Source organism: Nicotiana attenuata, chromosome 8, assembly GCF_001879085.1.
Source record: "Nicotiana attenuata strain UT chromosome 8, NIATTr2, whole genome shotgun sequence".
In the NCBI taxonomy this organism is placed as follows: domain Eukaryota; kingdom Viridiplantae; phylum Streptophyta; class Magnoliopsida; order Solanales; family Solanaceae; genus Nicotiana; species Nicotiana attenuata.
In genome coordinates, this window is record NC_031996.1 from 26364401 (window position 1) to 26390250 (window position 25850).

The window sequence follows — 25850 nt, forward strand, 5'->3', positions numbered from 1 at the left end:
GCTCTTTTTCTCTATTTTGGGGCGATTTTGGAACTTCTTGAGAGGGGCTCCCACCTAGCAACTTGGAGGTAAGTTAATCCTACCTATTATGAGTTAAATGCATTGATTATTTGTAGATTTTAACATGGAAATTAGTGGAAAACTTGGGGTTGAGGGAAAAACCTAGAAAATTGGTATTTTTGGATTTTGACCACGATTTTGGACATGAAATTTAGAGTAAATTATATATTTGAGTTGGTGAGGTTATGGGTAAAGTTTATCTTCGAAAAATTTCGGAATCCGGGCACGTGGGCCCGAGGGCGATTTTGTCAACTTTTCGATCGGGGTTAGGAATTGTTATAAATTGGATTATAATGAGTAGTTGATCTCATATTAATGGGTTTACATAATTATTGGCTAGTGTTGGAGCATTTTTCATCGATTTGAGTCTTCGGAAGGGCGTGGATTGCCGGTTATGGAACTTCGGAGCGAGGTGAGTCTCCTTTCTAACCTTGTAAGAGGAAATTGTCCCCATAGATGAGTTAATTGGTTATGTGCTCCTATTTGTGGGGGCTACGTACGCACGAGGTGACGAGAGTCCGTGTGTAGCTACTATTATGCTTAAGTCCGGGTAGTCTAGGACCCAAAAACATGTTTTACTTGTAATATTTAAAATCTTGTTGTCAAATTGAAATGCTTAAAACATATTGAAATGTATAAAAGAATTTATAAAAAAAACTAGACATTCGTTTCTTGACTTTTAAAAAGAGAGTTTTCCTTTTATTGGATGATCGATTCCCTGATGGTTTCTTGATTGACTATTTGGAGGGTTTATTTAAATTTGACCGCGTCGCATGTATGATTCGCGAGCGGGGTAATAGATGCATCTATGGTTCGCGCCATTCGACCCTCTGGCAGTGCACAATTTTAAATATTATTGGATCGGGTCGTACGTCCTCGGCATGATTTGCGCATGCTTGTATTGCTTGCCTTGTAATTTACTAAAATTGATATTGCTTCTTCCCGTCTTGAGAATATATGTATAAATGATGAAAAAGGAAATTTGAAATTTTCATATAAAAGAAAGAATTGTTTGCTTGCATCACTTTATTGAATTACATTCATGTTTATACTAACCCTCGACTTGTTATATTATTGATGTATCATTATTGGACCACTAGTAAGTGTCGAAGTCGACCTCTCGTCTCTACTTCTTCGAGATTATGCGGGATACTTACTGAGTACACGTTGTTTTCGTACTCATGCTACACTTGCTGTGCATTTTTGTTGCACAAGCACTGCATCTCTAGCGGCCTAGTGGGCGTAGCAGCATGGTTGATACGGAGACTTAGGTGAGCTGCACTTCTCGAGACGACCCGCAGCCAGCAGAGTCTCTTTCAGATTTCCATATTTATTATCTGTCCTATTTGTATTCCCGGACAGTTGTTGTATTATTTTGTTTCCTAGAGATAGCTCATGCACTTGTGACACCGGGTTCTGGGATGATTATGGGATTGTTTAATATAGCGTTTGTTAAAGACATCAGTATCTATTCAGTAAAAATTATTACTTATTGTTTAATGTACAAAAGGAACGATTTCGAAAATGTTAAAACAAGAAATTTCAAGTAAATTGGTGTTGGCTTGCCTGACGGTGGTGTCCGGCGCCATCATGACCCTTAGTGGATTTTGGGTCGTGACATAGATAATATCGTTAGTCCCTTCTAAGCGAGTTTTTTTGAAAAATAGAAGGGCTTGTGACAATGCTATCATTATTCAGGAAATCCTTTCTAAATTCAATCACTTTAAGGGTTCCAAAGCTTTCATGATCCTTAAAATTGATTTAGAAAAAGCCTTTGATCGACTTGAGCGGTCTTTCGTTTATCAAACCCTTAAATATTTCAAGTTCCCCCTAAGATTACAAAGCCGATCATGACCTGTATTACTACTAGTAACATCTCTATCCTAGTAAATGGATCCAAAACTAACTTTTTCAGCCCTAGCAGAGGTATAAGATAGGGCGATCCTATGTCTCCGTATATCTTTGTACTATGTATGGAAATGTTGTCTAGATACGTTAGTCATCAAGTAGATATTAGGAATTGGGACCCTATATGCCTCAACAATAGAAGTCCTTCATTTTCCCACCTCTTCTTTGCGGATGACCTCACCCTTTTGGCTAAGGTCAATAATAACTCATGCACCACTATCCTTAGTTGTCTCAATATGTTCTGTGACTTATCAGGCCATAAGATAAATTATTCCATATCTAAAATTATTTCTCAAAAAATTGTCCGAACGATACTACCAAGTACATTTCTAAATTGTTCAATATGAGAATCAGTGACAGCTTTGGTAAATACCTTGGCTTTTCTATTTTGCGACAGAAGCCAAAAGCAAATGATTATTAATTCATTCTTGATAACATGCACAACGGATTATCTAACTGGAAATCAAAGTGTTTAAGTATGGCCGGTAGAACTACTCTTGTCTCCTCGACACTTCATACTATTCCCAATCATGCCATGCAATATACTCTTCTCCTACAAAGAATTCCGAATGTTATTAATCAAATCCAAAGGAATTTTATATGGGGTAGCACTGAAAGTAATAAGAAACTCCACTTGCTTAGTTGGAAGGTAGTTACTATTAGTAAATCTAATGGGGGTCTAGGAATCAAGAACGCTAAGTCAAAAAATTTGTCCCTCCTTACAGGTCTTACATGGAAACTACTAAACTTTCCTCATTTTCCTTGGTCCAAGCTCCTTATTGCTAATCATGCTATGAAGGCCAGGAAAGCTAACACTTCTTTTATTTGGAGTGCTATTGTAAAAGGCTGGTACTATTGTAATATAGGGATCCTTTGGACTATCAAAGATAGGTCTGTTATTGACATATGGAATTCCAGATGGATTCCTAACACTCCTTGTCTAAGAAATTCCATTCAAGGGCCTCTCAACAAGAATGATCACAATCTAAAAATTAGAGATCTAAGGAAGAAAAATTTATGAAATTTCTCTAAGTTGTCTTTTGATCTCCCCTGTTGTATTACTGATAGCATTATGATCTTAAATCTCCCCCAATATGATACTACTCCTGACATTCCTATTTGGTCACTTAGTAGCAATGGCAGGTTTACTATAAAATCATGTTACAGCCTCGTTGAGGGTCATAAGAAAACTTACAAGGATTTCACTTGGATTTGGCATCTCAACTGTCCTAACAAGATAAATTCCTCCCGTGGGGGTGTTTTCACGGTAAACTACCATGTAGATCTTATCTTAGGCATATTGGTATGAATATTGACCCTACTTTTCCAATGTGCAAGATTAAGGACGAGACCATTTTGCACATTTTCCTTAATTTTCCTATAACTAATGCATTCTGGATGAATTTTAGGCATTACTCACCTCTCATCCAATGGTATAACTCACTGGTTTCTTGTAATAAAAAACTTGAATCTCATGTTAATTCACAAATACCTTAACTGGGAGGATCTTTTTCCTTTTGTTATCTGGAATATTTGGATGAGTAGAAATAATCACAATCATAACAATACTAACCATGCTCTATCCTCTAAGATTATTTTTCAACAGGCTATGGAATACAAACTCTTCGCAGTCAAGGAGTCAAACCCAAATATAAAGAAGGCCATCAGAATAAGATGGCATATGCCCCCTGATGGTTGGTACAAACTTAACATAGATGGGGATTCAAAGCTAAAAAGTAGCGTTGTGGTCTAGGTGGGGTTATTCCCAACAACTCCGGAGATTGGGTTGTTGGTTTCTATAATTACACTCATGTAACAACACCTCTCCAGGCTGAACTAATGGCTCTCAAACATGGCTTCCAACTCGCATGGGATCTCCAGCAGAAACCCTTGGAAATCGAAACAGACTCAACTGATGTGCTCAATTGCCTTGATCTTGATTATCCAACGTATAATACCATTATTTGTGATTGCAGGTGGTTGATACTCCAACTGGAGAAGGTAATAGTCTGGCATAATTTCAGGGAAGCAAACCAAGTGTCGCACCTTTTAGCAAAGGAAGCTTCCAAGCAGTCCAACCTAAACCAAGTCAAGAATTTTGCTCTTCCTCCTCCCTTTGTTGAAACTCAATTTTTGGCAGATAAAGGTGGAACTTCCTTTGTCAGACTACTTTCAGATAATATATGTACTAAGTTGGCTGAACTTGGCAATCATAATGTTGTAAGTGGCATCTCTATGGCATGTAATGTGACTAGTTCTTAGTAGGGGTGTACATAGGTCGGGTTGGTTCGAATTTTTCAGTTACCAAACCAAACCAATTGTGTCGGGTTATTAAATCTAAAGATCAAACCAAACCAATAAAAGTCAGTTTTTTTAATCTCTTTTTTTCTCGGTTATTTCGGGCTTTCGGGTTTTTTCGTTTTTTTTTGCATATCCAAATATTTCTTTAATCCTAGTAAAACAGAACTATATAAGGTATTTTTCAATAAAATAACATGCATAAATATGAGATGAGTCATGTCATCATACTAAAATATTCTACAATAAGATAATAAAATCGCATAAAATAAATATTATTAATATGTCATAACAAAGACAAACATAATTTAAAATTACGATGTTGTTAAAATAAGTATGACTAATAAGTACTATTATTTACATGACTAAATACTAAAAGAAAAATTATATGCATTTTATCTGAACCATGAAAAAACTAAAAAATAGATATCCAACACTATCATTCATAGTACAACTGAATTGAATGTCTTTTACTAGCATTAATATTGATTTGATTTTGGTTTAAGATTTATTTGAGTTACTAACATTTATGGACTTTAAAACTTATTGGAGCATCCATAAATTATAAGTCTAAGCTTGAAATAATACGTTCAAAGATAAACTACAAAAAAACTTAAGAAATATTTATAAACTACGTACACTACAATAAATATTTTTATGTATTAAATATATTTAAAACTTCTATACTTATAATGTCGGGTTGGTTTGGTTTCGGTTTGACCTTTTTTAGTTAAAACCAAACCAAACTAATTATGGTCGGGTTTTTTTTTCCAACACCAAACCAAACCATAGTCGAGTTTTTTTTCTCGGTTTGACTCGGTTTTTCGGGTTAGTGCGATTTGTCGGTTTCATTTGTAAACCCTAGTTCTTAGTATTAATAATAAGTATTCCAATTTCTAAAAAAAGAAGAAGATAGATTTGTCACCTCAAATTTTCTCTTTTGTCTTTGGATTCTTCTTTAGGTCGTTTAATTAGGTTTTTCTTTTGTGCTTCACTATTTACGCACTCAAAGTCTTCATTATTTTCGTGGTATTGTATCTTATTAGTAGTAGGTGTTTTAATATTAACATATAAAAAGTACTTACCTAGTACTTTCTCTGTCTCAAATTTTGTAACACACTTTTCTTTTTAGTCAATTCGAAAAAGAATAAAATATTTTTATATTTAAAAATAATTTAAGTTTAAACTTGTTAATTTACCATTAATAATAAGCTTTTATATCCAAACAAATTATGATTTCACAAAGCTTTAACTCTTTATGTTTTTAGGACCACAAATTTTAATTTTTTTTTTCTTAAACTCTATAATGCGTCAAACTACGGCGCACAAATTAATAAAAAGTAGTAATATTTTTTGAGAAAATGACAAAAAGTCTCTTTTGTTTACAGGTGAATTCAAAAAGGTCTCTTACATATATTCCTAAGTAACTTTAATCCTTAGAATTTAGAAAAAATGAATACTTTATGTCCATGTCAAATATTTAACAATTTACCATTTGGGCAAGGAAAGAAGCGCGCATTTTAAAATTCTTTATTCTTGTTTATAATGTTACGGTACATTCAAGCATTGCCATTGTAAAGAGTTAAGACAAACAGCTTATGCCCAAAATCGAAGAATTCCCTTTCCCCACCGTTGCACAAGAAAATCGATCACCACTATGTGTCCCAATTCCACCGGCATTTTAATTCTCCTTTGTCATTTCCGTCCTCGATTGTGACCCTCTTTTATTTGGTCTTCTATATAAACTTCTCTATTTACTTGACACTCTTTTCATGTACATAAAAACAATTCTTTTATTTCTGGTTCTGATACTAGGGTTCTAGTTTCCTTCTCATGGACGAGAATAAACTTCATTTGTCTCCTCCTAAGGTCAGTATCTCTTTTGGACTATAAAACACTTTTGTTCTTGTTCTGTTTTTTTTTTTGGTGTGTGTGTGTGTGTGTGTGTCAGTTTTTGGCTTTGGGATTGCTGTGACAGAGTCTATTTTATGTTCTGATTGTTCTATTTTGTTTTTATTAAATTATAATTCTTGCATAACTTGTATATAGGGTCGAGGGTTATGGTGGGATGGGTGGGATTCCTCCACTCTTAACCAGATATATCTCGAGTCCTACAAATGGAAAAAATCTTAGTAAGGAGCTCTTCCTCTTTAATGGGAATAACATGCTTGGAAATTGGTTCATGTCTTGCTTTGCATGTAAAGAGAAGGTGATTTTGTAGAGAGATTCAGAGCCTCCAGCCACTCAGTCCTCCATTCTGCTTGAGGCAAAAACGCAAAAGCACTTCACATTCCCATATAATGGACTTTTAAGTTTGTTGATATTATCTAGCTAGCAATTTTTTAGTTGCAAATGGACCAGCATTTAAGGAAACACTTGCCATCAGTAGCATACACAAGATTTTGCTCGAGTGGTGTTGATTCAATTTCGTAATTCGTCTTGTACACGGGTTGTGGGGTTTTAAGGCTTTACTTTCTATCTCAAGTTGATATTTACTGGTATTTCTTTTTTAAAACAGTGTAATATGCATGTTACTCTTATAAAAAATATGTTTACATACATATTTTCTAGGTGAAGTGATCCAGTGTCTCCGCCCTGCTTGCTATAATGATGTTATCTCCACGTCGCCCTTGCTTCTTGTCGATTGTATAGTGAAGCTTTTCCTTTCACTAACTTTGGTTAATGGTACATTATGAGCAGCAGATGCTACCTCAAAGAATGGACTCAGGAGGTCCTTATCGTCTTCTGCACTGTTCAGGTTTGGGTGACAAAGAAGGTGTGATGCAAGAGCTTGGGAAAGGAGTGGAACCCAATCTGGTTGACTATGATAAGAGAACAGCACTTCATTTAGCTGCCTCTGAAGGTTGTGTGGAGATTGTTGTTCTACTTCTTGAGAAAGGAGCTGATGTGAACTCCACAGATCGCTGGGGTCGAACTGTAAGTTGCACGTATTGCAATTAAGTGAATTACCTTACAGTCCGTTTTGAACTGTTGTTTCCTTTCGTTTTTATTTTACCGTATTATGTTGTTGAAACAATGGGTGGATAGACTATATTGTTTTTTGTCATTAAATTACATTTTTCTTATTTGGTTTGACTGTTTTATACTACTATATTGTATACTACTATACAATAACCGATGAGCTGTAAATATTGAACTGATTGCTTCCATGCTATAGCTAAAATTCATTTGAAGATATATGGTTCCCGCTTTATTTTCTCTTACTGTAACAATCTTATTAATAAGGTTATAATATAGGGCTATAGCTTGTTTCTCAACAAATTGATTAGTGTAAGCTTTGATCATAATCTCGTGCAGCCACTTTCCGATGCCCGCAACTTTGGTCACAAGGATGTCTGCAAGATTCTAGGGGCACATGGTGGATATGATCCGGTATATGTCCTAACCTTTTTTCTCGTTCATATGATTTCCGCCACAGTATACTCTGAATGATATCTTAATTTTGTCTCACAATACTGCTTGGAAACAGAATGGGCAATTTGCTTTTCCTGCTATACATGTTTGAAAAAGAAACTCTTCTATTAATAAGATTGACTGGAAAGCTGATGCAAGAGTAACAGACTACTTTGTTTATATTTCTAACTTATCGCCGATCAGTCAGACACTAAGCATCTCCGGTCTTTTTTAGGACACAATACTTCTATCTGGGACTTTATTTGCTTACAGTATAAGCTTAGATGGACTTCCAACTATACTAGTTAATTAGCTCGTATAGGAACATCAATAGTTTGTTGAAGACATAATTAAGTAAATAAAAGTGCGTTCTCTCCGGCAGCTTATACTTTTAGATGAGATAATCACACACTTTAATATGGTATGAGAGCCAAACATATTGATCCTTGTAGTTGTGTTACTCAATGTTGGACTCCCGTTTTATGTTATCGACGCTCCAGTTGTCCAGTTCTGGGCATGTGGTGGGTTGTTAAGTCCCAACATTGGCTGAAGGAATAGGTTGTGGTCTCCTTATATTTTATTGGGCAATCCTCCTCTTATGAGCTAACTTTTAGGGTTGAGTTAGGCCCAAGATTCATTCTTATCATCAAATAGAAATTCCACATGTTGGGCTCGTGAAAAAGAATTAGGGCTGCACGTGAATGAATAGCCATGTCGAAAACATAATTAAGTTAGTAAATTTCATTGGTGTCCCTTTTGCGAGCCGGTGTTTAAACTTAATTCCCATTGTAAAAACGTTTGCAAATATAGATCCACGCTTTTGTTCCTCCTCCTCCTCCAGACTCCACTTGTGGGACTACATTGGGTATGTTGTCCTCCTCCTCCTTTTTTCTTTTTGATCTGATTTTAATTGCAAAAGTAAACATGTCATATTTGGTTACTTAATAATTAGTTCTTAATAATCCAAACTGTTGAAAATGGGATGGTGAAAAGATCATTCCTGAAGAAAGGCTCTTTTAGTCCAAAGAAACAGTCAAAATTGCATTGGATGACATGAAGAGGAAACATAACTTTAACAAAGATAGCTGAGTGAAACAATGCCTATCTACCAAATACTCCAATGAACTTGCAGAGTTGAAAGATCCTCTGTCAATTTTATTTGAACTAACAGATCTAGAACTATAGATTTACTGAATTATGCACACCCAAAGCTAATGGCTAATGTTCCTAAAACTTGAAAACTCTCATAGCAGTTAAGGTGTTGAGATATTGAATCGTGTTCTTAATATATTTCCCCCTTTATAGGTTTCAGATTATTGCATTGTCCACTCTGTGTATAGGATCTCCATGCCTTCTTCTCAGTGGCTCTTTCCTTTTTATGCATGATGAAACTGCTTTTGACTCGATGAAAGGAGAACACCATCATAAGTTTCTTGTCGCGCTGCTTACTAAGCCTTACAGTCTCCTAATTGGTGAAACACTACATATTGGCTAATGCCGCCTTTTCAAAAGAGAATAATAGTAGATAAAATAGATGGATTCTCAATCATATCTGCCTGTGATTGGTGTATTTAAAGAATGTTGAAGCGTTCTTTAACTTTTCTTTCCTTTATCAATCAAAGAAGAAATAAGTCAACACGAACTAAAGAAATGAAAAATCCCAAGGCAACAAATGCAAGAATGGATCCCAAACGGATTTTCCAGCAGACTGGCTAGAGTTAACCGCAGAGTCAAACGCAATAAAGGAAAGAGAGAGAGAGAGAGAGGGAGAGGGAGAGAGAGAGAGGGAGGGAGAGGGAGAGGGAGAGAGAGAGAGCAAACCATCAATGAACTTACACAATGATATCCCTCTTTTTAAAATCCAACAAAACAACTAAATTTCACGTGCCTAACTCCTTTATTTCCTTCCGTCTGTAGCTGACTTTCCAATTTCGATGTTGGACTTGTAACAAAAGTTGCTTCATATGCTGGTTTTGGGGTTTCTACCAGTATAATGCATGAATTGGGGGATATATACAGCATGTTAAAATCTGTGAGCCATATCCTCTTGTTTCCTTTTCTTTCTTCTTCTTTTCCTTTACTTTTAAGTGGTTTTATGAGTATGGTTTTGAACCATGATATCCTATGACCCATGCATGACATCCCTTTTCTGTGAGCATGAATTGTATTTTGCATCCCAACTCATTTATCTCGTGATCAGCTAGCTTATAATTTTGTGAATAAACAAAGGAAGCTAAGTAACAATAATCCCCAGCAAGAAAACAGGACAGGCTAAATCATAAGTACGCCTCATGGATGAGTTAATGTTGATAAGATCCTTGTTAGAACTGCATGTTCTTTACCACTATGTTATCTTTATTTTTTTTTCCGTGTTAGATAATGTGAATTTCCCGGAAATGTTGTATGATATCAACATCTCTTTTTACCTTAATTTCCTTTTGCTTGACATAGTTGGGTGACTCTCCTGCGCTATGTTGTATAATTGATCATGGTGAAGTGGATATGAAGGATGCAACTCTTATTGGAGAAGTAATTTCTCTTACCCAGAAGCCAAGGCAAATATCAACTTGACTATGTTCTTTTATGTCAATTCAACTTACATTTGTTTTGGCTATTAATGATTGTGAGTGCGAATAGCAGGGTGCATATGGTGAAGTTTATTTGGTAAAGTGGCGCGGTACCGAAGTTGCTGCAAAAACCATTCGTGCTTCCATTGCATCAAACCCAATGGTGAAGTAAGTTTACTGATTTTTTCCAGAGCTGTAATTAAAGATCACATAAGCAACTGATGGGACTGATTGGAAGTGGTTGACTTTTTTTTGTCCTGTACAATCACTTTTAAGGTCTTCTATCTTCAGCTTCATTAAGAACCAAAGTACTCCCAAGGAGATAATTTCAATCCAGGTCTATATTTCAAAAGCTTGCCAAAAAGTTGTTGGCCAAGCAATGGACTTTTATTGTGTCAAAATTTCTATGGCTTCTTTAGATCTCTGATATTTTCTTTTTCAGAACTTGGATTAATATGATGTAGAGTAACAACTTACTTCGTCAACTTGGCTTTAATATTCGGATTCATCATCCATAATTGAGAGCTTCACAGGAATGCTTTTCTGAAGGAGCTAGCTTTGTGGCAAAAGTTGCGCCATCCCAATATTGTGCAGTTTCTTGGCGTCCTAAAGCAAGCTGATCGATTGGTCTTCCTTACTGAGTATCTTCGAAATGTAAGTCGTGTATGATGTTCAGAAGCACTCTGATTTCACTTGATATTTCCTAATAGCTTTGGAATATAAGTGTTATTATATGGGCTTTTAGTAATGCTCGCACTGATGTTTTTACAAATTGGAATCTAGGGAAGCTTGTATGACCAATTGAAAAAGAAAGGAAGACTTGATCCACTGACAGCAGTTGCTTATGCATTAGATATTGCAAGGTATAAGGTTCAATCAAAAGTCACCTAGAATTCAAGTGTTAGATTTCACCTTTTACCACAATTTACAGCATTTTTTATTCATGTTCTTCACTCAACTTTGTAGCTTTTTACACCTCTTTCTTTTCAGTTAAATGCAATCATAAAGTCTGCATTTACTAGTGCAATCACCAATAAATATGTACTTTGCCCTTATAAAGTTTATAATCTATCTGAGCATAAACAAGCAATGACCAAATCTCCCCTTAATTTAGCCACGGCCATAGATAACAGGTGTTAATGGAAAGTGTAGACTACTAAGTGCAATCCTCAAATTTCTTAATCCGAAGTATCAAATGCCAAAAAGATGGATCAAAGAATGAAAGTAATTGTGGGTTATTTGCTTTCAGCTTGGTGCTCCTCATTATGAAATGTCTTTAAACATTGAAGCAGTTGTCAGACTCACTTTTCGTGGTTGACATACTTTACTGTTTAAAGAGTGGTTGTCGTGCATATTGTACTCTTTAAAGCAGCTATACTAAGTTCTCTGTTTGCATGTGCAGAGGAATGAATTATCTTCATCAGCATAAGCCTCATGCTATTATCCATAGAGATTTGACTCCTAGGTACTGGCAGTTTCACTAGCTACATTTAACTCAGCTCATACGCATCAAACCATTGGTACTTGTCACTTCAGAGAGTACAAACTACTTCCTTTATAATTCAGATTTAAGATATCTTTGCAGCTATTATATCAACTTTATACTCCTGCAGAAATGTATTGCAGGATGAAGCAGGGCATCTTAAAGTCACAGACTTTGGACTCAGTAAAATTGCACAACAGAAGGATTCTTATGGTTACAAAATGACTGGAGGAACTGGATCATGTATGGTCTACTACCAAGCTAATATGTATTTCCTTTTCTTTGGTCAGTCAACTCCCGAACATAATTATATCCATGGTTATTAGATCGATACATGGCTCCAGAAGTTTACCGTCGAGAATCATATGGAAAGAGTGTTGATGTTTTCTCATTTGCTCTAATCGTTCATGAGGTAAGCTGAAATTACACATTTACATTTTGTCCAACTGAAGATATGCACGGTTTATCCATTTTCACCATCAGAGTTTTTTTTGGAAAGTTTTCCATACACCTATTAGATGTTGAGTTGGTACTTCATGTTCTCAAATCTTGCTGTGGGAAGTTAGGCCCCTAATCATGAGAGTAAAATAGCTACGGAAACAATCCTCTCATGGTTTGATCATTTGGCTTTGCAATGTCGTTTCTTTAAATATAAAATAAAAGCTAGGGATATATATGCTTCTGTATTACAGATGTTCCAAGGAGGACCATCAAATAGGGAAGCAGCTCCAGAGACAGTGGCAGATAAGACAGCATACGAAGATTATCGGCCACATCTTGCTTCATATATATTTCCTGAGCCAGTCAAGACGTAAGTTAGTCTATTTTTTTCTGCATTTTCAAACTTACCATTTTCCCCTTTTTTGCTAACAGAACTACGCCTATGTGGTGATCATTGAAGTCCAACTGTATTAGTTTGTATTTCCAAAGTGTCTATTCGATGTAGGCCTTTCTTAGCATTTTTTATTTTTTATCCGTGTTACATTTTGAGTTTCAAGGTTTGGGGGTAAGTATAGTATTTTTGAACTGGTTTTGACGTAGTTGTTTGAGCGTTTTGATTGTTTTTGCTGAAAATGCTTGTTAATATTGAACTTGTCCGGATTGCAAAGTTTTAAAATGTTTCCTGATTTTGAAAAAGTGAAAAGGAATCATTGTGTATATAATAAAATCAATGACTCACCTTCTTCAATTGTGAATAATTATCTGGACTAATACCTTGCATTTGACATAATTTTTTTGTTTTTGCATATTTGGCATACAAATTGATATTGAAAAAATCTGGCTATAGATTTGAATGATAATTATCTTTTAGTAGATAGTAGAAAGAAATCATAAATACCATAATAAACTTGAAGTTTATTTCTCCTGTTTTATGTGAAGTCATTACCATTTAGAGAGTCAAACATATTTTTTACTACTAATTTTTGAACAATCCAATAAAATTTAAGTTATAGAATTATTTTTTGTAGTACTTTTATGTACTTTCTAGATATGCAGATTTCATTTCAATAACTTGAGGTGTCAGTGTCCGAACTCACATAGAAAATTAGATGAGTTGCATTCTTATAGACAGTAATTTCTCAAATTTGGTTTCTGTGTCAAGAATCTGGAGGCCAGTTTAGTTGACGAAGTAAATGTGGCCTTGTGTTTCTCAGATTTTGGTTTCTGGAATAGAAGCGGTTAAATAAACATAACTCTAGGCACAATGGAGTATCAAGCACTTTCTCCTTCTTTTCTGGGTTTCAAGCTGGTTACTCCTTTTATATGCTAGAAAATCTTAGGTACATGTGTTGGTGGGAGGTAGAAATTACCTGGTAGATTAATCTAGGTGCATGCAAGCTGAGTCGAACACCACCCTTATAAAAAAGGATCTTAGGTAGGCACTCCAATCACATGGAGAATTGGTTACTTCTTTTATATGATATCCTATGGTTTCTATTTTTGATTGCTACTACCACTTGCTTTCTAATTGCTGATTGTACATCACAGCATATATATGATTGAGTGCCTAGGTACGTCATCCATAAAATTTCCTATAGCCAATCTCAGCTCCCTTCAGCATATAGCAAATTGAGTTTAACTTCTATGCATTGGGTGTGAAAAATATTTACACAATGAAGTCAGTTTTAAAGTTATTACGGGTAAATTTCGATTATAGACACTACCTATGTTGCTCGGACTCTCCGAAAATGTCGTCGGGTACGTGTCGGATCCTCCAAAAGTAGTGTATTTTTGGAGGATCCGACACGGGTGCGGCAGCATTTTGGAGAGTCCGCGCAACATAGGACACTACTTGGTAACCTAGTAAAATGGTAACTAACCTGCTATCAGATGCTAAGCTAAATTCACTGATAGCTTAAAATATCTTTAATTTGACAGTATATGACTTAAATCCATCTAAATTAGACACAGAGACACAAAAAATCTGACATGACATTGTGTGCAGGCTGCTTCGTGAATGCTGGCACAAGAACCCTGATCGTAGACCCTCCTTTCAAGAAATTATTGAACGGCTTGAAAAAATCCATGAAACTATGCAAGATAAGATAGTTTTGGGAACATGCTGTAGCTGTATGATATTATGAGTTGTTAATTATCTGATCGTGAAGCTGATCTGATGTATCTCCTATCGCATTGATTTCATTTCTCTGGTTACAAGGAGCTTCTGCATAGCCCTCTCAGATTTGAAAATACATAAATAAAGTGCAAGTTTGTCTTAAAATATCTTCAAGGGAATACTTCCTGGAAGGATATGAGTTCGTAGCAAATTTTTATTAGAGTTTAACTTATATGCATCGACATTGCTAAAAAGATTTGCACATAGTTTAATTTACCTGCGATAACATGTTATTTACCATGCCTTGCAGGTTACCAGTCCATGCTTGCTATAGAAGGTACCTCTGTAAATGGCTTTTAGGTGATCATATAGTGTAAAATTTCTTACAATGTTAATGTATATTAGCTGAACTATTTTTTATTATATTATAATTCATTGCGTCAATGTTGCTGTCTGTCATCTCTGAGCCTTATTAAGCTTGCTCATATTTTGATGGTCGAGTTTGTATTGTGGTATCTGTTTCAGGTTGTTCATATCCCTTCCTAAATCCTTAACTTTTGAAATTAAGATAGACAAAGCTAATTTATCAGACAGATGTGTCTGAACTTGGTGAATTTTCCATTGGACATCCATCAATTATCCTTATCTGCTGCAGCTTACTACATTGACATGCACTAACAATTGCAACCATCAATTGACCATTAGTATGATCCTTCATCACTGTCCATATTTCATGTTCTTTTGCTTCACCAGTTCTAGTTTATCGATCTCCAACAATGTACAAAGATGAGGCTGATTGCCTTTTCACTGAGGATGACAAGGTGGCTCACGTCGCTTTCCTTCAGATTGGGTTTGTTGGTAATATTCTCATATGCTTGGCCTAAAATTGATGATATTAGGAAAGATATGTTCATAATTTCAAGGAAAGTTTTCGATTGTGACTTATGAGATTGGATCCTTTGCACATTTTTCTTGGATTCACCAATGAAGAAGGCTACAAGTTATGTTTTTTCGGATGTTTTGGATAATTTATGACACGCAGATGTGTACTTTTAGATACATGAAAGACTTCAAAAAAAAAAAAAGACCTTCTTTAGCTCCTGTTTGGATTAATATGTCAACAATAAAACCTATTGGATGTGTGCTCTCATTTGATAGTCCTACTGTTTTATGGTCATGACTCATGACTAAGCTTTGCCAAGGTTTGTGTAGAAATTGACCCTTTCAGAAATTGTCTAGTCGGAATTGGTTGAAAATTTATCAAAAATACATCCTTCAGTGATAAAGGTTATTCACGGTCAGTAGAATATGAAAATATATCATACTGTTTTACATGTTTAATGTTTTCATCAAGAACATAAAGGTGAGGATTGCAAGCTGACAATGATAATGGAAAAGATAGATACCTCAAAAATTAAACCAGAAAACTACTAGAAGAAAAAGTATGTTGCTGTGTGACAACAATTATCTGTCAATTTCAAGCAAAGTTGGGGTCGGTTGTATGAGTTCTCGCTCGTCATGCCGCTCTGTTTAAGCTCATCTTAGATCCATATTACAATAACATTAATAAATGCTAATAGTTCTTTATATATTTTAATGACATAAATTTCATATATGACCAAAAGCTCCTCGAAAGCAAAACGGTAAAAAAGTTTAAACAATTAGGACACTCTACCAAAAGAGATAAATAGCTAAATGACCGTATTATCTGTTCCCTTCTCAATTGTGTGAATGCTCGGATTAATTAATACGTCAGTTGATTTTTATTGAATATAGTAAACTAGCGTTAAACAGACAGACAAGTCTGGGTGGTGTAGTCGGTTATCACGCTAGTCTCACACACTAGAGGTCCCCGGTTCGAACCCGGGCTCAGACATTCTCCTATTTTTCCAATTTTCTATTTTTTTTTTACATTCTTCCCTTTGTTTTTCTCCACTTTCATTCTTCTTCTTTTTTTCCCGTTTGTTACAAAATGTAAAATGTTAAAGGCAAGCATGGATAATTTTTTCTTATGAATTAATCAGCTTGTGATTTAGCAGTAGCAACTTATAGTCATTACTACAGGATACAAGTAGCAGCTCGAAACCTTTTTCCCCAAGTTCTCCAAATTGGATTACCTAAGAGAGAAAGTATATAAATTTACGGTTGTCATGCCAATTTGCTTCCTCAACTTCCATTATCCAATACAGAAGAGTGGAGTCACTGAATTTGAACTCAACTCCAGGAGTCTTATTTGCTCAGTGGAAAGAGGCTATTTCTGAAAGAAAAGATTGCTGACTGATCAATGCTTCCATATTGGGTGGATAAGAACTAGTTTCTGTTCCTCTCCCTAGTTACTTTCGAACACCGAAGCTCTCTAAACTTTTTGTTTTTGTTTTTTTTGTTTTAATGATAATCAGGAAATTGTACGGGGTCGAATTCTGCCCACTATGGTAGCAACGACCCACGACTAAGCAATAGCCGAAGTAGAGGGGACGATCTAAGAATGTCAGAGCGAAAGCGTGTCCTTAAATCTCGTCGTATCCTCTAAAGCACGTGACCTATCCCTGTATTATTTTATTATTTTTGAGGGGGTTCTCTTGTTATATAAAGGAGAATCCCAATGTTGTAAAGGGGCAGATTTTTTCAATAATAAGCTATCTTTTCTTTCTATTTCTCTCTCTCTCTCTCAACAAGCTTTCTCTTACTCTCTTTCGAATATCCAAGTTGTTGAAACAATCACAAGCATAATACATATTTCTAGGTCTAATTATATTCGATTACGATTTACCTTTGATTCATTTTGATTGTTTTCGCTTACAAAGTAATTAGTATCTTTTGAGCCAAACAATTTGGCGCCGTCTGTGGAGATTTCGGCAATCGAAATCATAGTTTGCACCTAGAACATCAAAAATAAACCACCTTCCTTCACACCCTACTGAAATCGAAAAATGGCGGAAAATGACGCAAGATTGAAAGCAATAGCAGGCGTCACAACCAACCTCATAGGCCCCCTCAACGAGGCCGGCAGAGAAAACATCTTGAGCACAACACCTGGTAGCACTCAAGAGGGAGAAATCTCATCCTCCCCATCTGAAGATCTGACGATCATGCAAGAAAAGGGGGCTTCCACGTCTGCAGTCAAAGAAGCACCAGCCCCGGTGGTCAAGAAGCTACTGGAAGAATGGCTGACGAACACCCTAGGCAGCTTGCTCGAAAAATCGCGCCAAAGCAACATTAAGAACCCGTTGACGACAGACGTCGCTACCACCAGTCAACACGATACTGTACGTACAAACAACAACCACACCAATGGCCAGACCAACGATGGCACACTTGCAGCCATCCTTAAGAAAATGGAGGAAATGGAGAATGAAAACAAGGCACTTCGGGATCAGATGAAAGAGCATCAGGAAAGAGTAGACAAAATTCCCGGCGCTCCTAAGTTACTACCAAAGCGCGACGTGGGAAGATTCGTCGAACAACCATACAGTGAAGAAGCTGCACCTCACCCGATCCTAAAAACCTTCAAGATGCCACCCTACTTAAGGATATACGACGGGACGACGGACCCCGAAGACCACCTGATCCACTATGTGACCACTGTGAAGGGTAACGATCTGTCAAAGGAACAAGTACCATCCGTACTGCTGAAAAAGTTCGGAGAAACGTTGACGGGGGGAGCGCTAACATGGTACTCACAGCTGCCAGCCAGAACAATATCAACATTCGAAGAAATGGCGGATAAGTTCGCCACCGCCCATGCAGGAGCAAAGAAAGCAGAGGCCAGGGTCAACGATATCTTCGCCGTCCGACAAACCGCAGGTGAGGGACTCAGGGAGTTCCTGGACAGATTCAACAGAGTAAGGATGAGCCTACCAAACGTATCGGAAGGCATGGCGGTCGCAGCTTTCCAAATCGGGCTGAGCAGAGATGGTTCGAGAGCAACCAAAAAGTTACTAAGCCGACTCATGAAGTATCCTCCCACCACATGGGAGGAGATCCACAACGCCTACTGTGCCGAGGTACGAGCAGACGAGGATGACCTCAACGGACCAACCCAGCGGCTCACGACGATACAGTCAGAAGTAAGGAGGGATCGACGCAGCGAAGGCTGGCGGGAACAATCCTCGCTCTTCAACAAAGAAAGGCAACAGCCTTATGTCAGATCCTCGCATCCACCACCGCCTAGACACACAGAAGCACTGCAGCGACATGTCGCCCCACTCCGTAATGAAAGAGGTATGCCCTCTTTATTAACTTTTGCGTGTCTCCCTCAGAAATAGTGTACGCACTGGAGAAGCTGGGCAACAAGGTACAATGGCCGCAGAAGATGAAATCAGACCCCGCCATAAGGAAGTCAAATGTCCTGTGCGAGTTCCACCAAGAACGAGGGCACAAAACCGAAGATTGCATAGGGCTACGGCATGAGGTGGTCAGAATGCTGAACCAAGGATACTTGAGGGAGCTGCTCAGCGATAAGGGAAAGATCAACTTCGCACGAGGGCGAGATCAACCTCAAGGGCCGCCAAAGCCGGCTTCGCCAGCACGCACCATCAACATGATCGTCGGAGGAGGCGACGATTCAGCAATCAACCATGTAATCACCACTTCGCACAAACTGAAGCAAACAATCGACCATGAACGGTATGATGACTTCGAAGAGAGTATCACCTTCGATAAGTCTGATGCCGACGGTTTGTCTTTTCCTCATTATGATGCTTTGGTCATAACTTTACGTATTGCTGACACTGATGTTAAGAGAATCATGGTTGATGACGGAAGCGGCGCCTGTATTATCCATCCAAGAGTTCTCGCGCAAATGAGGCTCGAAGATAGGATAATACCGCGTTGCATAACACTGACAGGTTTTAACAATGCAGTGGAACGAACATCCGGGGAGGTATCATTGCCGATTTTAGCAGGAGGAGTTACGCTGGAAACCACTTTCCACGTCATGAACCAAGAAACAGCCTACAACGCCATCATAGGACGCCCGTGGATACACGCCATGCGAGCAGTCCCCTCAAGCTTCTACCAAGTGATCAAGTTCCCCACCCCTTGGGGAATATTTAGCATTCAGGGCGAGCCGCGCACCGCGCAACAGTGCTACCGAATCGCTCAAGACTACTCACACACTAAGCAGTTGAAAGGAGCAAGTGCGGAAGCATAACAATCAGCCATGTCGGGGACTAAGGTCGACCCGACAACGGAAGCCATCAAAGATCCGGACATTGTAGAAGCCTGCAAAGCAACGGTCGGGGATCAATACCCAGTACAACTGGACAGCATGGACCACTCAAAAAAAGCCTACATCGGACACAACCTCTGCGACCCAAGTAAGTACCATGAATTTTTAACTAACCACGTAGATCTATTTGCTTTTTCTCATTCAGATATGCCGGGGATACCAAGAGACATTGCCACCCACAAACTGAACGTCGACCCACTATATCCACCCGTGCAGCAAGTTAGAAGAAAGTTCAACGCCGCAATCAACGAGGCCGTCAGCAAAGAAGTAGATAAGCTACTGGCCAACGGGTCCATAAGGGAATCAAAATATCCCCAATGGGTCGCCAATGTCGTCATGGTCAAAAAGAAAAACGGGAAGTAGAGGATGTGCGTAGATTTCACAGACCTTAACAAGGCATGCCCGAAGGACTCGTTCCCGTTACCTCACATCGACCAGTTGATCGATGCCACAGCAGGACATGAGCTGCTAAGCTTCCTAGATGCCTACTCCGGCTACAACCAGATCATGATGGCCGAGGAGGACCAAGAAAAGACAACTTTCATCACCCACCAGGGAACGTATTGCTACAAGGTGATGCCCTTCGGACTCAAAAACGCAGGGGCGACGTATCAGAGGCTAGTTACCAGAATGTTCAAGGAATAGCTTGGCAAGACCATGGAGGTCTACATCGACGATATGCTGGTAAAGTCGGCAAACAAAGAAGACCACCTCGACCATCTGAAAGAAGCCTTTGAGATACTACGACAGTATGGGATGAAATTAAACCCAGAAAAGTGCGCCTTCGGCATAGCATCAGGGAAGTTCTTGGGTTTCCTCGTATCACAACGAGGTATCGAAGTCAATCCTGACCAGATCAAGGCGATAGACGCAATACCTGAGACCTTGCACAGCAAAAAACAGGTACAAAAGCTGACAGGGCGAATAGCCGCCCTATCCAGGTTCATCTCGCGATCCTCCGACATGTGCCATAAATTTTTTAACGTATTGAGAAAAGATCACTGACTACAATGGAACGAGGAATGCGCCGAGGCTTTAAAAAAATTGAAAGAATACCTTTCTTCGCCACCATTGCTAGTTAAAGCGAACCCTGGCGAACCCTTGCTAGATACCTGGCAGTGTCCAAAGTCGCCGTTAGCGCAGTCCTGGCCCAAGAAAACAAAGGTACGTAGTCTCCTATTTACTATATCAGCAAAACCCTAGTGGACGCCGAAATACGGTATCCACACCTCGAGAAGCTGGCTCTGGCACTGGTCGTAGCTTCACGAAAGCTTAGACCCTACTTTCAGTGTCATCCTATAAAAGTTATAACGACCTTCCCCCTGAGAAGCATCCTACACAAGCCCGAGTTATCGGGCAGGCTCGCCAGATGGGCCATAGAGCTCAGCGAGCACGACATATCCTATCACCCGAAAAACGCCATCAAGTCGCAGGTACTTGTAGATTTTGTCGCCGATTTCAGTATAGAGATTCTGTCGGAAGCGGAACTAGAGGCCAGTCGTGCCGCTCCTAGTACCGACCTCTGGACCCTCTACACTGACGGCGCTTCCAACGCCTCGGGATCGGTACTGGGACTCGTACTCGAGGTCCCCACGGGCGAAATAATTCGTCAGTCCATACGATGCCCCGAGATGACTAACAACGAGGCCGAGTACGAGGCTGTGATTGCAGGTATGAAGTTGGCCATCAAGTACGAAGCTCGACGACTCATCCTCCATTGCGATTCTCAACTCGTGGTAAACAGGTCACCGGGACTTACCATATCAAGGAACAGAGACTGCAGAAATATCAATCAGAAATTCACAAATTGATGCCCGAGTTCGACGAATGCCGCCTGGAACAAATCCCGAGGGCGCAGAACGTCGAAGCAGACGACCTAGCCAAATTGGCTGCAACCACCAAAAATATCAACAAGGGAAATATAGTCACCCTCCTCCATTCAGCCATAGATCACACTGAGGTACTCTCTTTAAATCTAACTTGGGACTGGCGCAACTAGTTTATCTCCTATCTGCAGGACGGGACACTCCCGCTCGACAAAAAAGCAGCCAAAAAGCTCCACATACAAGCCGCCCGATACTGCCTAATAAGTCACGATCTATACAAAAGAACGTTTGGCGGACCCCTCGCTAAGTGCTTGGGGCCACACCAAACAAGGCAAGTACTCGAAGAGGTGCACGAGGGCCACTGTGGCGCACATACCGGCAATCGCGCTCTCGTCCGTTGCATCATCCGAGCCGGGTACTACTGGCCCACAATGAAAAAGGAGGCAGCTGAGTACGTTCGCAGGTGCGAGCAGTGCCAAAAGTACGCCCCCATGATACATTAACCGGGAGAGCCCCTACAATCAGTAACATCACTTTGGCCCTTCATCAAATGGGGGATGGACATAATCGGTCCCCTGCCAGAAGGACGAGGAAAGGTACGATTTCTGTTAGTTTTGACTGACTATTTCTCCAAGTGGGTAGAAGCAGGTGCGTACGCCCAAATACGCGAACAAGAAGTCATCGCCTTCATATGGAAAAACATCATATGCCGCTTCGGCATCCCCAAAGAAATCAGCTGCGATAACGGCCCCCAATTCATCGGCAAAAAGATAACGGAGTTCTTTGACAAATGGCACATCAAACAGATACTCTCCACGCCATATCACCCCGCCGCCAGCGGAAAAGCAGAATCCTCCAACAAAACAATATTGAACATACTGAAGAAGAAACTCGAAGAAGCCAAAGGGCTCTGGCCCGAATTACTACTAGAGGTACTGTGGACAACGCCCAAATCCAGCACAGGAGAAACACCGTACTCACTGGTCTACGGAACCGACGCGGTTATACCAGTCGAAATCGGAGAACCAAGCATGAGATATTCACATACCAGCGGAGCAGACAACGACGGGGGTAGGCTTCAAGACCTCGACGAGGCAGAAGAACGAAGGGATACGGCCCACATAAGAATGACGGCTCAAAAGCAACAGGCGAAAGGTATTACAACAGAAAAGCTAAAATACGACCGCTCAAAGTAGGCGACTACGTCCTCAAAGCCAAAACTTTGGCGTCAAAAGACCCAAGCGAAGGGAAACTGGGCACCAATTGGAGCGGGCCATATAAAATCACAGCAGATGCAGGCAAAGGAGCATTCCAGTTGGAAATAATGGAGGGAAAACTACTCCAAAACAACTGGAACGTCGCCCACCTCAAGTACTTCCATTTTTAAGGGGCGTCTCCTGAGTCGTACTCTTTTTCCCTTACCTGAGTTTTGTCCCAATTGGGTTTTCTCGGGGAGGTTTTTAACGAGGCGGCGAAGGGGACACCCAGGGGCGTATGGAGACAGGTTTATCATACCGGCCAGTCGACGCGTTCTCCAAGCCGATATAATAAAGGGACTAGCCTAGTTGAGTCTCCATTATGTAAGCGGCTAAGGCCACCAACTCCATTATGTAAGCGGCTAAGGCCACCAACTCCATTATGAAAGGGACTAGCCTAGTTAGTCTCCATTATGTAAGCGGCTAAGGCCACCTTCTCCATTATGTAAGCGGCTAAGGCCACCTTCTCCATTATGTAAGCGGCTAAGGAATTACATCCTATGGGCCAAAGGCCATCGCCAATGATCGTCGACCCCACTCGACGACGATGGATAAAACTTCAACGACAGTTGAAGTTACATCCTATGGGCGAAAGGCCATCGCCAATGATCGTCGACCCCACTCGACGACGATGGATAACACTTCAACGACAGTTGAAGTTACATCCTATGGGCCAAAGGCCATCACCAATGATCGTCGACCCCGCTCGACGACGACGGATAACACTTCAACAACAGTTGAAGTTACACCCAAAGGCCATCGCCAATGATCGTCGACCCCACTCGACGACGACGGATAACACTTCAACGACAGTTGAAGTTACATCCTATGGGCGAAAGGCCATCGCCAATGATCGTCGACCCCACTCGACGACGATGGATAACACTTCAACAACAGTTGAAGTTACATCCTCTGGGCCAAAGGCCATCGCCAATAATCGTCGACCACGCTCAACGACGACAGGTAACACTTCAACGACAGTCGAAGTTACACCCTATGGGCCAAAGGCCATCGCCAATGATCGTCGACCACGATCGACGACAACGAATAACACTTCAACGACAGTTGAAGTTACATCCTATTGGCCAAAGGCCATCGCCAATGATCGTCGACCACGGTCGACGACGACGAATAACACTTCAACGACAGTTGAAGTTACATCCTATGGGCCAAAGGCCATCACCAATGATCGTCGGCCCCGCTCGACGATGACGGATAACGCTTCAACGACAGTTGAAGTTACATCCTCTGGGCCAAAGGCCGTCGCCAATGATCGTCGACCCCAGTCGACGACGACGGATAACGCTTCAACAACAGTTGAAGTTACATCCTATGGGCCAAAGGCCATCGCCAATAATCGTCGACCACGCTCGACGATGACGGATAACACTTCAACGACAGTTGAAGTTACATCCTATAGGCCAAGGCCATCGCCAATAATCGTCGACCACGCTCGACGACGACAGGTAACACTTCAACGACAGTCGAAGTTACACCCTATGGGCCAAAGGCCATCGCCAATGATCGTCGACCACGATCGACGACGACGAATAACACTTCAACGACAGTCGAAGTTACATCCCGCGAGCCAAAAGCCGTCACAACCGATGCGCCAGCCAAGCTCGACGGTGACAAAATATGTATAAACAAAGAACAACACAAAAGAATAACAACAAAAGTATAATTCTTTCACTATGACAAAAGTTATATACATTTAGTCCCATGGAGGACTCCCATTATATTCCAAAAAGAAAAAAAGGCAAAACCTATCCAAATCTTAAGGAGCCTCGCCAGATTTACCATCGCCATCTGCTTGCTCTCCTTCTCGACCATCGCCACCGAGACGGTAAGTCTCATTAAACCATGGGTCGGACTCGAGCCGGTTGACGTCCTCAGAAGTGTAGCCCTCTCAGTCAGGAGAGTCGGAGCTGTACCCACAAGCTACACGAGCGGCACGAGCCTCACGCCACTGCTCCCGAACTTCCGCCTCGGAGGCACGTCCCGCAACAAGAAGTTTTTTATACACGTCCAATTTGGCCTCCGCATATACCCACATCTCGTGGCATCTTGGGTCGCGTCCCCGGGACGTGGCGGGGCAGTACGCCTGAGGACATCGATCTCAACCGCCTTAGCTTCGAGCTCGGCTGTCAAAGCCACCACCCTACGGTGAAGATCGACTACCTCTGCCGCCACTCCACGGCTGAGCTCCAACTCCTCCTCCCTCAATTTGAGGAGTGATTCCAGCTCACTATTACGAGCCACAACCTTCACCAACTCCTCATCCATTTTCTCCAGCTCCGCCGCCCTGCGACTCAATTGTGCCTCCCTCTGTTCGAGGCCTTCCCGGAACACCTGGAATTGCAGATCTTGCCGGAAAAGATCCGCCGCCGCTTGATGCTTAGAGCGATACCATTTATACTTCTTCACCATCTTATCAAAAACGGTCGTTCTCTTCTCCTCACGGCGACTCCTCTCCACTTCCAAAACCAAGGTCTAAAGAATAAAATATATACATGCAAGTAAGTTAGTACGCATCAAAATCAACTTCACGACACACGGAAGAACAAAAAGTTACCTGTAACGCCATGCCAGCGACCCTCCGTGACAGCTCCGCATCGCTGACAACGCTCAGCATCTCGTGCTCAGGGGCAGCACACAGTAGGGCCATCTCCAGTGCAGCCCGCTCGCTGTGCTGTAACAAGTTGTAAGCCCCTGGAATCACGATGCGGCGGCCGGATCCGTCTGCTGTCATCTCCACGCGTGCAGAGTTTTCCACCACCTCTTCCACATTCCCGTGAGCGGCCTCAGCAGTCGGTCCCCCAACGTCGCCACCAACAAGGGGCGATGAGCTACCCTCGGCAACACGAGCCGAGCTGGTACCAACATTAGCACTTATCGGGTTGGCCGGCCTCCCCGAACGGATGGCGTCGACCATAAAGACGGGCCTGGTTGTTTGGCGTGGTGCATCACCCTCTTCATCTCCAGTCGCCACCGCCTTACCCATCACGAGCCTCCTCCTTTTTCTCTCCTCAGGCTCCTCGCCCTCGGAAGGCTCGTCCGCAGGTTGCGGAGACAATGTCGACGGCCCCGCCTCATTTGTAGCCACCTCCGCAGGAGCAGCCTCTTGTAAAGAGGCTACGGTCACCCCTTCCCTGATAGAAGCACAAAGTATTTCCTGCGTATTTTGACCAACATCTGATCGGGAGGAGGCGGATGCCATCGCCCTCCTCTTAGGAGCACTTCGACCTGGC

At 40.7% G+C, this 25850-nt stretch overlaps 1 protein-coding gene and 1 non-coding gene across 3 annotated transcripts; both read left to right on the top strand.

The window, feature by feature from the left end:
• On the top strand, nucleotides 5856–15293 carry LOC109231101 (serine/threonine-protein kinase STY8-like). 2 transcript variants are annotated; one of them, XM_019396659.1, is made up of 12 exons: nucleotides 5856–6135; nucleotides 6967–7203; nucleotides 7585–7659; nucleotides 10132–10209; nucleotides 10321–10415; nucleotides 10781–10901; nucleotides 11031–11110; nucleotides 11650–11712; nucleotides 11861–11973; nucleotides 12057–12142; nucleotides 12423–12541; nucleotides 14177–15293. In XM_019396659.1, exons 1-12 carry the CDS (start codon nucleotides 6100–6102, stop codon nucleotides 14313–14315), a joined length of 1242 nt encoding a protein of 413 aa, XP_019252204.1. In that variant the 5' UTR covers nucleotides 5856–6099; the 3' UTR covers nucleotides 14316–15293. The 2 variants fall into 2 exon arrangements, with proteins under 2 accessions (XP_019252204.1, XP_019252205.1); XM_019396660.1 differs by having other exon boundaries at nucleotides 14598–15293.
• Nucleotides 16090–16163, top strand: TRNAV-CAC. The gene has a single exon. It is a non-coding gene; the product is annotated as a tRNA-Val (tRNA).